At 43.2% G+C, this 13,949-nt stretch overlaps 2 protein-coding genes across 3 annotated transcripts; one reads left to right on the top strand and one right to left on the bottom strand.

Annotated features, from left to right (window-relative positions):
• Positions 1-6,020: 6,020 nt before the first annotated feature.
• On the bottom strand, positions 6,021-8,646 carry LOC119290813. 2 transcript variants are annotated; one of them, XM_037569461.1, is made up of 2 exons: positions 6,757-8,646; positions 6,021-6,559 (listed from the first exon to the last, which is right to left on the bottom strand). In XM_037569461.1, the coding sequence occupies exons 1-2, from the start codon at positions 7,658-7,660 to the stop codon at positions 6,516-6,518; spliced, it is 948 nt and encodes a 315-aa protein (XP_037425358.1). In that variant the 5' UTR covers positions 7,661-8,646; the 3' UTR covers positions 6,021-6,515. The 2 variants fall into 2 exon arrangements, with proteins under 2 accessions (XP_037425358.1, XP_037425359.1); XM_037569462.1 differs by having other exon boundaries at positions 6,022-6,559; positions 6,880-8,641.
• Positions 8,647-12,494: 3,848 nt separating this feature from the next.
• On the top strand, positions 12,495-13,698 carry LOC119290812. The gene is made up of 3 exons (XM_037569460.1): positions 12,495-12,732; positions 12,807-12,908; positions 13,243-13,698. Exons 2-3 carry the CDS (start codon positions 12,870-12,872, stop codon positions 13,519-13,521), a joined length of 318 nt encoding a protein of 105 aa, XP_037425357.1. The 5' UTR covers positions 12,495-12,732; positions 12,807-12,869; the 3' UTR covers positions 13,522-13,698.
• The last annotated feature ends 251 nt before the right edge of the window (positions 13,699-13,949 follow it).

Genomic DNA, 13,949 nt, shown 5'->3' with positions numbered 1-13,949 from the left:
CTAGACCCCCCCAAGCGTTCGCACCCCCAACTCTGCACTGGTATACGTAACGTGCTAATGTCCGTGTTGTTAATCTTCCCCTACTAATAAAGCAAATAGTGCTTCTGGTCGTACGTCATTAGAATTACCCCTAAAGTTGATACAAATTACCCACCATGCCACCCATAAGTAAAAAAAACGGTTCAGTTTTTCTCAAAGTTGCGCTGGATTTGGTTCTTATTAAGTGATATCCTCATGTAACCAAACGGAAGGTGTAGCGCGGTGGCTAATGCTTTAATCCTCCAGGTAAGAGACCTGTGTTCGATCCTAGGCTCCACCACATTTTCTCTGTTTTTTGCGAACCCTCCCCCGCGTTAATGGGCCGGCCTAGGCGTCTGTTTTTTTTCAGTTTGCAATTTGCTTGTTCGTTTCTCATTTCTGTTTTGTGATTTTCCTTCTATACATTAATTATTAGGGATTTTCAAAAATTCAAAAGGTTGCGAATTTTGTTAAGAAATAAAACATTGGTGAATTCAAAAATGTTCTCGAAAGCATAAAATGTTCTTGATTTAAAAAACTCCTGTTTTTTATTTCTTTTTTGCCTTTTTTTTCTCATATCCGATTTTGTTTTCTCGTCTTTAAATTAATTCGGGATTTCAAAATTTTAAAAGATTGTGAGTTTTGCTTTTTTTTTGAGAAATCATAAAATTTCTGTGAATTCAGAAAATGGTCGGGAAATCAAAATGTTCGCAATTTTTAGAAAATTGTTTGCATGTCATAAAGAAATTCTCGATTTCTAAAAATATGTTCATGAAATAAAATAATGTTCATGATTCTTAGAAAATGCTTGTGTATTCAACACGCTTTTGGGAACTGGAGAAAATGACCATGAAATTTTAGAAAAGGATCAAAAAAATTCAAACAGATCCATTGAAACAGATATGTAAATAACGAACAAAACAAACCATAGATCCGGAGAAGTTATTTTATTATTTTATTTAGTTCATCGCACACCGGGTAAAAAAAGGATTTATGTGTTCTTTACAATGTTGATCCCCAAAAAAATGACACATTTTTCAATGGGTTAGTTTTTGTAAGCTATATGAAATGACTAAATGTCTAATTTACTTCCATACATATCTATGTTTATTGTGGTACTATAGTTTTACAGGTCATGAAAAACACCACGACGCTAGCTAAAGTCGAGACACATCATTCATCATTCTACCTTAGGCAGGATCTATCAATACAGTTTGCTCAGCCAAAAAACATTTTGTTGTGACGCCTTAGGAAATAAAGTCGTCATGAGACCATCACATTTTCAGTTTTTGAAATGACTTTTTAAAAGTCTCTTATCTCATCATGACATGATTTTGATGTACTTTATGAAGTGATATTTTAAAAGTCTGTATCTCATCCTTGCATAATTTGCATAATCTAATTTATTTTTCTCCCGTGGCAACGCACGGGCCTATTTGCTAGTTATTAATCACTTCATTAAGCCCAATCCTAATGTATCTAAGCCCACGAAGCCAGCCCATGTTCAGGCCATTGGATGAGGCCACCGTGGTATTATGAAAATCTGAAAGTTCTCACTTCCCTCAAAAAAAAAAAACTGAAAGTTCTCACGGACGCTATTATATGGGCATATATACAACGACTAGCAAATATGCCCGTGCGTTGCAATGGGAGAAGCAAAACCTAACATGAAAAACAAAACTTAGGATGCTCCTAGCGACTCATCCTTGTTGCTACTTCCCCTTTTCGCCAATGGCTTTGATGAACATGGTGTCCATCTATTTCACGATGAACATGATCAATACCAAGGCGATGAGCTTGGTCATCACGGCCTAGCCTATCTCTCTTATAACCTCCTCCTGCACGGACATGTAATTCTATAAACGTTAGTACACAATATATCCTGGATATCATTTCTTTGTCATCCTATGTCTGCACAAAAAATAGAATAAGGATAACATTATTATAGAGCTTAGAGATCAATAAATAGTATGATCTGAATTTACAAAAAAACTATGTGATCAAATATGTTTGCTTACAGGGTTTGCATGCTTCTTGTACGTGCATTAGTCTTGGATATTCAACGGTCAACAAATACGACAATTCTTGGATGAAGTTGCACTGCTATCCATCTGATTGGAGGAGGCTATATGAGATGATGGTCGGGAACTTGGAAGTGCGTTCAGGACACATTCTGGAACAAAACTGCAAAGTTATATATACATAGTACTAATAATTGTTCAACATTGTATGCTCTTGATCGCAGAACGAATGGTTTCCTAAGGAAAAACTGGACAAGGCACATAGATCAGACTGTGTCTATAAAATATGATGTTCCTGCTACACTGCATCAACTTGTTATAAAAAATGACATTTTAAAATCCGTGGGAGAGGATGAGGCACATGCATACCTTGCTGCCTTGCCGGTGCGCAAGCAATTGTAAGCGTAGTTCACATCCATCCAGTACTATTGGTTCCCGATCTAGAGGGCCCTGACCTGCAACCAACGGATACCTGCACCGCGGCCGTAGTAGTATGTGGCCTGAGAAACGTCAGCAGTTGGCCCGACATCTGCAGAGGGCGTGGCGCTCGCTGCTGCGGCGACGGATGGTGCCCCAAAGCAGCGGTGTGGGACAATGGTGAGAAGAGGAGGAGGGGAGATGGGAAGAGGGGGATCGTGATCTGGATGGAAAGAGAGGAGAAATTGGCTGGCTTTTTCAACTGTATGGGTAGATGGAATGGAAGTAGGGAGGACGTCCCAAGAGTTTTGGGAAGGGGAACAGGAAATTTCTGCGGCAATAATGGTGATTTCTCGCTGTGCTGGTGCGCGAGCGATGCGGATAAGGAAAGTTAATTACTACCCGTGATTACCCTAAATTAATTGCATATGCATTACCAAATAAGAGATTGATTGCCAAATTATTCTCAAAGATTGATCGGGAGGAGCCCGGGAAGAAAGAAAATCGCTGCAGAGGTGCGAGGGGATGGACAAAGGGGTGGACGTAAAACGGGAGAGGAACACTACGTTTTTTTAAAGTAGTAGAGAAAAGACCTAGCCGCCGTCGTCGCCTAGAATATATCTACCGACTGCTCCATTGCGTGCTTGCTGGCTGCTTGCGCCGTCGTCGCCTAGAATCGATCTACGGACTGCTCCATTGCGTGCCTGCTGGCTGCTTGCGGCTTGCCGCAGTCGTCATGCTGTTGCCAGCCATGGATTATGCCTTTGTTCCAACTGCCAAGTCCTTGGATATCTGCATCTGCTCCTCAATCTTGAAGGTATACTAGTGTTTTACGTGGATTACATTCAACTAGTATGATTTATACGAACCATATCTATATTGGTCTGGTTGATTAGTATTCTTGAAAATCAAGCAAGATTTGAGAGAATAGTTTTAGGGATTGGAAGAACCATGGAGAGGATTTGGGGAAATTTCTGGACCCTTCTCTTCGGTCCCTCTCTCTGTATACATCTATAGTATGTGTACATTTTACATTTTAGTCCCTAAGGAACTAGGTAAATATAGTCATACACCAACACTCCCCCTCAAGATGGGGCAAATACATCATACAAACTCATCTTGCTACAAAACATGGAGAATGTTTTTTCGGGGAGTCCTTTTGTAAGGACATCTGCTACCTGACTAGCTGAGGTTACATACGGTAGCCAAACTATCCCTCTATCAAGCTTCTCCTTAATAAAATGACGATCAATTTCTATGTGCTTGGTTCGATCATGCTGAACAGGGTTATTTGCAATGTCAATGGCAGCTTTGTTGTCACAGTACAACATCAGATGCTTGCACCTGTACAGCCGCAGCTCTGCTAGGAGGATATGTATCCATAGTAACTCACATATGCCGTGAGCCATAGATCTAAACTCAGCCTCTGCAGTAGATCGAGCCACTACACCTTGCTTTTTACTTCGCCAAGAAACTAGGTTTCCTCCTACAAATGCACAATAACCAGATGTTGAGCGTCGGTCATCTAGAGAACCAGCCCAATCAGCGTCAGTATAGCACTCAACTTGTAAGTCTCCTTGTCTGGTATATAAAAGGCCTCTTCCTGGGCACCCTTTAAGATACCTTAGGATCCTGTTTACAGCTTCCATATGAGCTGATTTTGGGTCATGCATATACTGGCTAACTACACTCACAGCAAAAGCAATATCTGGACGGGTATGAGATAAATATATTAACCTTCCAACAAGTCTCTGATAGCGCTCTCGATCCACGGGTGTACCTGCATCACTACTTAAACGATGATTTTGCTCAATAGGTGTAGCTGCAGGTCGACAACCAAGCATACCTGTTTCCTTGAGCAAATCCAAGATATATTTCCGTTGTGAGAGAAAAATGCCCTTTGACCCCCGTGAGACCTCTATACCAAGAAAATATCTCAGTTTTCCCAAGTCCTTCACTTCAAATTCCTGTGCAAGATGATGCTTCAGATTTGCAACTTCAGTGGAATCATCTCCGGTAATCACAATGTCATCGACATACACTATCAGTATTGCAACCTTGCTATTACTATGCTTGTAGAATAGTGTATGGTCAGCATTGCTTTGAACATAGCCCCTTTTCAGCATGGATTGTCTGAACCGGTCAAACCAAGCTCGTGGTGACTGCTTTAAGCCGTATAGAGAACGACGTAGGCGCAACACCTTTCCACCGGTTTGACTGGACTCAAACCCAGGAGGTATATGCATGTATACTTCTTCTTGGAGATCACCATGAAGGAAAGCATTCTTCACATCCATCTGGTAAATATCCCAATCAAGGTTTACAGCACATGACATAAGTGTCCTTACCGAATTCATCTTTGCCACCGGTGCAAAGGTCTCTTCATAGTCGATTCCATATGTTTGTGTGTAGCCCTTCGCCACAAGACGGGCTTTATACCTCTCCACCTTTCCCTCGGGGGTCTGCTTAATAGTGAAAACCCACTTACAACCTACAGGTTGCTTACCTGGTGGTAGATCCATAAGCTCCCAAGTCTCATTCTTCTTCAAGGCTTTCATCTCATCAAACATTGCTTCCTTCCATTTTGGATCCTCTATAGCTATTTTCCAATTAGATGGTATGGACACAGAGTCTAAAGAGGCAATAAAGCTTTTGAAGGGTGGATTACAATATTCATAGGAAATGAAATTGGCAATATCATGTTTATAATCTTTGAGGTGTCCTGGAATGTTTCGATTTCTAGTAGGTTTTCGCAAAGCAATCGGTAGATTATTTTCAGGAGCAAGGGTAGATAATTGATTCTCACTCTGCCCCGCGGTGCTAATAGGAGTGGCGGAACTACATGGGTTAGTGTTAGTACCTGGGTCCTCATGCATGTGAAGCTCACCGTCTTGTGAAGGAAATGAAGAATTTTCTATTGCATTTTCTGTGTCTCCATGACCAGAACCATTATTGCACCCATCATTATTTGTCTCCTCCCCCTGATTTTGAGCATTATCTAGAATGGGTAAACCACTTGAAGTGGAAACAAGAATGGGGCTTAATGGAGAGTCTACATTACTACTCTCCCCTTCTTGTTGCACTTCACGTGGGGATAATGCAATGCCAGTGTCACGTGTTGAGCCATAATATGGTTCATGCTCACGGAATGTCACATCCATGCTCACAAAAAACCGGCGCTCTGAAGGGCACCAACATCTATAACCCTTTTGAGAGGGGGAATAACCCATGAAAACACATTTGAGAGCACGGGGATCTAATTTTCCAACAGAGTTCCTATAATCATGCACAAAGCACACACACCCAAAGACCTTTGGAGGAACTACAAAGTCATTAGAATTCAAGAGACACTCAGCGGGAGTCTTGTGACCAAGAACCCGAAGAGGCATATGGTTTATCAAATATGCAGCGGTTTTTATTGCTTCCCCCCAAAGAAATTTAGGCACATTCATTGTAAACATAAGTGAGCGTGCAACCTCAAGCAAATGTCTATTTTTACGCTCTGCAACACCATTTTGTTCCGGAGTATCAACACATGTAGTTTGATGTTCAATGCCATTTGAGGCAAGGAACTGTCCAAACTCGTTGTTGATATATTCAGTACCATTGTCTGAACGCAAGGTTTTAATAGTTGCCCCATGTTGATTTTTAATGAGAGCACATAAATCCTTAAAAACCAAGAACACATCACTCTTATGCTTCAAGAGATAAAGCCAAGTGTAATGACTAAAGCAATCAATAAAAGTCACAAACCATCGGTGCCCAAAAATGGAACGAACCTCACAGGGTCCCCAAACATCCGAGTGAATCATTTCAAATGGTTTGGCACTTCTTAAACCTATACTAGGATAGGAACCCCTTGTATGTTTAGCTAACTCACAAGCATCACATACAAGGAGCTCCTTGGGACACAACTTGAAAAGAGAGGGGTAAATACGTAATAATGCAGCAAAAGATAGATGGCCAAGCTTGCGATGATGGAGTAGCAGTTCTTGGCTAGGAGACAAGCATGATGCAAAAGCAACTTCATCACTTCCTTCATCAAGATAGTAGAGTCCATCATGCACGGTCCCAGTCCCCAACAGTCTCCCTGTCGCTAGCTCCTGAAAAGCACAACAGGTAGGATCAAACCAACCTCTACAGTTAAGGGATTTAGTAATAGAGCTAACAGATAAGAGGTTGATTGGAAATTTAGGAACATGTAGAACCGGAGATAAGGACAATGTCTTAGTGCACCTAACGGATCCATGTCCTACAATAGGTGCCATGGATCCATCAGCTACACGTACCTTGTCCTTACCTGAACAAGGTGTGTAAGAAGTGAACAAATTTGAGGCTCCTGTCATGTGGTTAGTAGCTCCTGTATCAATAACCCAAGGGTTTGATTGTGTTGTAGAAGTGTGGGTCTGGTGAGGTTTCATACCTTGGTGTGAATTGATATAGAAACTAGATTCAGCTTTAGAGGAATCCTGGGAAGTAGACGAGCCTTCTGAGAGTCTAAGCTTGGAAGTAAAATCCTCAAGAGCTCGCACATCGACCACTGGTAGCTCCCCCTTGGATGTAGTGAGGTTAGCTTGTTTTTTGTTTGCTCCATGAACTCCCCCTGGTCGAGACTTTCCTTTTTCCCACCAAGTTGGAAAGCCATGCAGCTCAAAGCATGCATCCTTTATGTGTCCAGTCCTTTTACAATGGTTGCAGAAAAGTTTGTTTTTATCTGATTTGCCAACAAACTTTGGGGCACGTCGAGCTTGCATGGATAAGGCTGCACGAGCATCTATATACTTTAGGCCATTCTCAGGCTGAGCCAACCGAGTCTCCTCCTCTATCACACTTGAGATAACATCATCAAGACTAAGCCACTCAGTTTTTGAGAATATAAGTTGGCGTCGAAGGTCAAATTCCTCATTTAAGCCATCAAGAAAGAGCTTGCTCACAAATGGCTCAAACCAGGTATGATGAATAGCCAAGTCTTGTTTGTCAACGGGCTCAAAGGGATGATAATAATGCAGTTCTCTGTACAGTCTTTTGGTCTCACCAGCATACTCTGTCACAGACTTTGCGCCTTGCTTTAGGTTTGTCAATTCACGCATAATACGATTACCTTGCATTTTATTGGATCTCCCTGCAAACTGCTTCTCCAAAGCTGCCCATACTTCAGATACAGTAGTCATAGTCTCAACTTGTTCTCGAATTGGTGGTTCCATGCTTCCTAATAACCAGACCAACACTCTGTCATTAACCTGTTTTGCACTAGTGTCACTTAGCTATTTTCCTTCATCAGCACTAAGCAAGTCATCATAACCATGAGAACTCAGGATTAACTGGGCATGTCGTGCCCAGCTGATGTAATTGCCCGGTCCAGCCAGCTTTACTGGATTAGGCTCAAGTGCATATTTGATTCCTTCAGGAACCACTCTGAGTTGTTGCTGCTGCTCAAACATTTTGCTGAAAATTTCATATAGCTTATCCACACTAGAATCCCCTGCTTTATCCTTGCTTGGATATGCCATAGTTCACCACGACAAAACAAACACCCAGTCACACAGGACTTGTTTTAGCACTCCACCAGCAACACACTCGTACACAATGGCAAGTAGATGTATTAGTATGAGTTGCTCTCAGATGCACACATGCAACACAAGCAGAATATTTTAATCCGGCCACCAAGCAAAGATAAGCTTGACTTGACGAGCTCACAGTCAGTCAGTACTAATCGCAATAATCCAAAGGGAATCACAGGTGCTATTATCACCTTCTCATACAGATGGTCAGATGCAGAGGAGACAGTGGCCGTATATTGGCGGATGACAGCAAGAAGCTCGCCTGCAGATTAACAAATTTGTATACCGACGGCAGTGCGGCTAGATGCGGCAAGACATCACTAGCTTCTCGTTTCCTTATCAACTAACACAGGGGCGACTTGATGATTCAAAGCTTACCGCCTAGCCGCCGTAGTCAAGCTGGCGAATCTGGACGGCAACACAGCACCGCCAACCTCAAATCACAGAAGAAACGCAGTGGATTTCAACCTGCTCCGATGCCATCTTGAAAATCAAGCAAGATTTGAGAGAATAGTTTTAGGGATTGGAAGAACCATGGAGAGGATTTGGGGAAATTTCTGGACCCTTCTCTTCGGTCCCTCTCTCTGTATACATCTATAGTATGTGTACATTTTACATTTTAGTCCCTAAGGAACTAGGTAAATATAGTCATACACCAACAAGTATATTTGCATAAACATGCAATGGATTAATTTCTGGCTAGATTTGCCTTTCTCAATTAGGTTTGATGTTGTTTTCTGGATTACAGCTCACTAGAATTTTTTTCCTACAGATTATAGTCCACTAGTGAATTTATACTATTTTACTTGGATATAAAGTGCAGAGAATAATCTACTATACAACATATCTTTTAATTTGGTTTGATCTTATTGACAGCCATAGATCTAAATTTAATCTAGGAGAAATATAGTACTTTCAATTGTCCATATATTGTTATGACTTGATATCTCAATGTTGCATCGGAAATTGCACCGTGGGGAAAATACGGACAGGACACACGGAGCGGGCATTTTTTGTGCTACCTGCTATGCACCGTTCGATTTGCTCGTGTTGCATGAAATAACGGTGTTAATACAAACATAACATGGACATGGACAACACCGCATTAGGTCAGCCCATATTGAACTTTCCCCCTCTTTAGCTAGTATTATCTTATTCGCCCCCCTCATACTCAAATCCTGGCTCCGCCCCTGCCGTCGGGCCCAGAGCTGGGTATCATAACGCCGGGCCTGGAGGCGCTATACGGCCCAAATAGCGCCTGGGCCTGAGGCGCTATGCCTCGTTGCCTTGCAGCCGCAGCCGGCCCACCACGCCACGCTCGAACAGAGGGCAGTCGAACAGAGACAGCGGCGGCGGCGCCCCTCTCTCCCCTTGTCAAATCTTCACTCAAAATCGGCTGGAGCTTAAGCTTTTTTTCGTGGATTTCATCGCCCATCCATCCCTAAAGGTATTCCCCTCCGACCCCCTCAATTTCATCCGACAAAATCATCACATCGGCCCTATTTTTGCATGTTTAGGTGAAACCCTAGTTCATCATCATGTTACAGTTTTGTATGGATTATTGTGATTGTATTGAGTAAGCATTCTAGACTACTTTACTGTTTCTCTGATTAGGAACACTTCGAGCATGGCTCACGCGGTAGGAAGGATGCCAAAAGCAGGGGTGTAGATGTCCACGGCCATTGCTGCCCATCAGGACCCTCTTCGGCATCTTCACTGGCGGGTCTGCTGAATGAAACAAAGATATTGGGGTACTGCTGCGTAATAACAGGTTTTTTGTCCCATAGTTTTCACTTTATGCTAGTATAAACAATGGATTTTCTTGGTATGCAACCAGCACGCTATATTCCCAACGTATCTTCTGAAATCAATTAGGGGCTCCATGGTTCTATCTAAATCAAAAATCAAACTTGGCTGATCAGGCACATTGAAGCGAAGGCTTCCTTGCTGTGTCAGTTTATACTAACATTCATAGCTTACACATTTTGGGCGGCTCTTGAAAATTAAAACAAGGATTAATATTCCTAGCATGACTGCATTAGCTATGATCTGATTAGCTAGTAGCGGTGTATTTAAGCACACCCGCTGAAAGAGTAGTCTAATTAGCTAAATGCAGCTTTGCTGTTTCTCAAGACACAGATTGGTGCTACTATGACAATTGGCTAACATCGACAGCATTTTATTATGCACCTTTGCCTTGTATGTTCTGAATGATTAAAGTTATGATTCTTTTTTTCAAATATCTAGGATGACACTTCTCAGTGAGCATTATGATAAGGGTCACCGTGGGCGGCTTATGGCGGATGAGAGACATGTAATACATATTGATAATGCTAGTTCATACTTGTTAGTCCATTGATGTTACTGCCAATTGGAGTGTTCAAATGAATTTGTCAGGACAGTTGAATATTTTGTCACTGATTTATTCTAGTTTTATTCTTAGTTTACATGGATCTATAATGTTCTAACTTGTATTTTTGCAGGTCTTTTGTCCCCTGCGCCTGAGGCCTCATGAGGCTTCATCCAATAAGATGAGATATGATGAGCGGTACACACAGTACATTGAGAGGCCGGGACTCCTTCCGTTCATCCAGCTTGTCACTCGGTTGACGCCAAGCATGAACCCTTGTGCCGATCACCGCGCTTGTTGACCGCTGGAGGCCGGAGACTCATAGTTTTCACCTCCGGACTGGGGAGATGACTGTTACTCTCCAGGATGTTTCGATGATCCTGGCACTTCCCATCGAGGGAGTTCCTGTTTGTTTTAGCACTGGTGCTGCTGGTTGGCGCGCTAGGATGTTTGAGCTTATCGGTGCGGTTCCTGCGGTGCCGGAAGACCCGACTAAAAACAGAGTCCCCGCCGGCGTGACTTATGTTTGGATTGTAGAACATTTTAGCCAGTGCCCTGATGATGCTAGCGAGGAGACGGTGCAACAATATGCACGCGCATACTTGTGGTATGTGATCTCGAGGACTCTGTTTGCTGACGGTGGTGGCAGGACCGCTCCGTGGATGTGGCTGAAGGCATTATCTGGTTGGGATAGTAAACAGAGCCGGGGTTCGGCGGCACTTGCCTACTTGTACCGTCAGGTAATCACTTGTAAATATTTTTTCATGATATTACACCTCCAGACATTCTCTAATCATACTGCTTGTGCCTCTGTGCAGTTGGATGAGGCGTGTTGTAGGCGCAAAGATGAAGCTAGTATTGGTGGTCCGTTGGTCCTACTTTCGGTTTGGATGTGGGAACACTTCTCAGTTGGACGACCGAGAGTGATTGGTTACGACGCCTGGGATGATCATGACAACCCGCTACGGAAGCCTACATGGGCGTACAAGTGGGACAAGGTTTCGGAGTTCACTGGTGACCCAAACAGGATGTACAGGGAGTACACCAATGAGTTTGACACGCTAACCTCCGAGCAGGTAATAATTGTCATGTTAATATTGAAATTTCCCAGTTTGTCTGAGTTTTTTTAATGTTGCATCATTGTCATAAATGTTAACAGTAGATGCCTATCATTAGCTCCAATTTTTTCTATTGTCTCCCTGCTTGTTCTATTTTGTAGGTGACATGGCAGCCATATGGAGCGCGGGACAATTTTGCTTTCATCTGTGATTTCCAGTTGAACCCGAAGTGCACGGAGGAATCACATCTTTGGCTGATGCGGTGCCCATTGATATGCTTATATGCAGTCGAGTTCCACCTTCCACAGCGTGTGATGACCCAATTTGGATTATTTCAGGATACACCGCCGAAATGGAAGGACACGGATGTCGCGCTTCACGGGTGAGAGTGCATCTTCTGTCTTTAGCATTGTAATACTATTTCAGGCTACTAATACTTGTCATTGTCAATATGAAGCTTGGACAAAATGAAACAGAAGAAGATCAAGAACTGGGAGTCATATCATGACAAGTTCATCAAGAAATGGAATTACGTCGTGAGGGTGGCTAATGATAACCGACAAGTACATCTCCAAGAGTACGATGAAGCTGCATTTGACAAATATCTTCGTTGGTTTCTTAGCGAGTCCCGTGTGGAGTTATGCCCACCTGCTTATGAGGAGGGCATATTGGAGGCGCCCACAGGTTTTGAAGGGACTGCCAACCTTGAGTACAACAGGCTCATCAGAGAGGGCAGACAAACCGGATTCGCTCCTGTGATCAACTTTATTGTAAGTTTTGCCCCTTTCGACGTATCAACATAACTAGAGCTCTCTTGTTGACATGTTTGTTTTCATAGCGCACTGAGATCTCGCGCCAAACTCCGCCTATGTCTTCTAGGCATAGCCGGTCCCAAGCCCGGGTAAAGGAGGAGGGTTGTGATAGGCTTGGCGAGCCAACGTAAAAACTAGCCAGTCCCATAGGTATGAAACCGATTTGAGCGAGAGTAGTACTAGGATGGGTGACCTCCTGGGAAGTCCTTGTGAAAGAGTTTCATATCTAAGGGTTGTGATAGGCTTGGCGAGCCAACGTAAAAACTAGCCAGTCTTTTGGGTATGAAACCCATTTGCGCGAGAGTAGTACTAGGATGGGTGACCTCCTGGGAAGTCCTCGTGAAAGGGTTTCATATCTAGCCTACCCCAACTTGTTTGGGATCAAAGGCTTCGTAAGTAAGTACTGAGATCTCGCGCCAGATTAGTGAAGCCGGCCAAGCACTCGCACAACCTCAGGGCAGGGATTCTGAGAATGCCCTTAGAGAGTTTGTTAAGGTATGTTGTGAGAGCTTTTTGTTTACATGTTCTGTGTTCAAATCCAATAAAATCTCTATTTCGCAATGTCACAGTGTAGCGCTACTCGGCTACGTTCCTTAGCTCATCTTCTTGGTTGCCGTACTGTCGAGGCCGACATGCCCACCCAGTCGAGGTCCACTTCTTCTGAAGAGGAGGTATGAAATCTGTGTTACCATATATTTTTTAATTCTTGCATATAAAATATCCATCATGCTGTGATTGCATACACGAATGTTCCCATCATCATGTGTGCACCCGTATATATGTATAAGTGTAGTTCTAGAGTCCACATGTATTGCTAATTACCATGTGGAGTTATGAACTGAACATTGCTTGTTGCATGTTTCAAAGTTGATGCTATGATTCGTATTTTGTGAATTGTGTTCCAGAAACAAGCTATATGTTACTTTATGATTTATCTTTACTCAAACAAAATGTTGAATTTCTTGCTGGATGCAATTCCACTCAAACACATTCCTTATTTTTCAGGCGGCCGCCGAGATGACCCTGAGGGGGTTTATGGATGATGCACCTCAGCCTAGTCAGCCTATTGAGCGGCGTCACTTCAACTTAAAGCCTAGGAAGACCTTCAACCGTTATACACCGGAGGCATGGAACAAGAAACAAAAGAGGACCGTTGTTGAGTCCGAGAACGAGTTTGAGGACGAGGAGGAGCCGGCACCGAAGAAGGTTCTGAGGAGGTTGAAGAGGGTCGGGGTGGAGCCGGGGATGAAGAAGGTTGTGAGGCAGGCGAGGGGGAAGAAGTAATGTATTTGTGAACTATTGAAGTTGTCACTTTAGTTAGCTTCTATTTGTAAACTTGTTGTAATTGTGGACTTGATGTGAACTTGTCGTAATTGTAGACTTGCTGTGAAGTTTTCGTAACTGTGAAATTCTTGTAAACTTATCAACTTCCTGCCAAGCATAGCGCCCGGTCATGAATCATGAAAGAGCTTAAGTATGCGTGTGGTGCTATGGCCTGAATCAGGGCATAGCGCCCTTTATGAGGGCACTATGGTATGAACCATAGCGCCTCCGCTTGTGGCGCTATGATATGAAGTACAACGCCCTTGTTGGTGGCGCTATGGTCGACAGACCGTGCCACGTTGGCTGCCTCATGGCGCCATAAGTCGCGGCGCTATAGTGTAGTGCATAGCGCCCCCGTTGCAGGCGCGATCAAAAAAGGTCAGATTCTG

The sequence above is a fragment of the Triticum dicoccoides genome, chromosome 4B (genome assembly GCF_002162155.2).
Source record: "Triticum dicoccoides isolate Atlit2015 ecotype Zavitan chromosome 4B, WEW_v2.0, whole genome shotgun sequence".
NCBI classification, from domain to species: domain Eukaryota; kingdom Viridiplantae; phylum Streptophyta; class Magnoliopsida; order Poales; family Poaceae; genus Triticum; species Triticum dicoccoides.
The sequence above is the reverse complement of the archived record's forward strand: the minus strand, read 5'-3'. Positions and strand labels throughout refer to the sequence as shown.

What these genes read in the sequence shown, in the direction of transcription:
- LOC119290813 (XM_037569461.1), bottom strand. Translation starts at nt 7,660, where the DNA reads ATGGAACCACCAATTCGAGAACAAGTTGAGACTATGACTACTGTATCT. An exon ending in TTCTTACACACCTTGTTCAG is followed by an intron (nt 6,560 to 6,756) that starts GTAAGGACAAGG and finishes TGTGCTTTTCAG; the next exon opens with GAGCTAGCGACAGGGAGACT.
- LOC119290812 (XM_037569460.1), top strand. Translation starts at nt 12,870, where the DNA reads ATGCCCACCCAGTCGAGGTCCACTTCTTCTGAAGAGGAG. An exon ending in CCACTTCTTCTGAAGAGGAG is followed by an intron (nt 12,909 to 13,242) that starts GTATGAAATCTG and finishes CTTATTTTTCAG; the next exon opens with GCGGCCGCCGAGATGACCCT.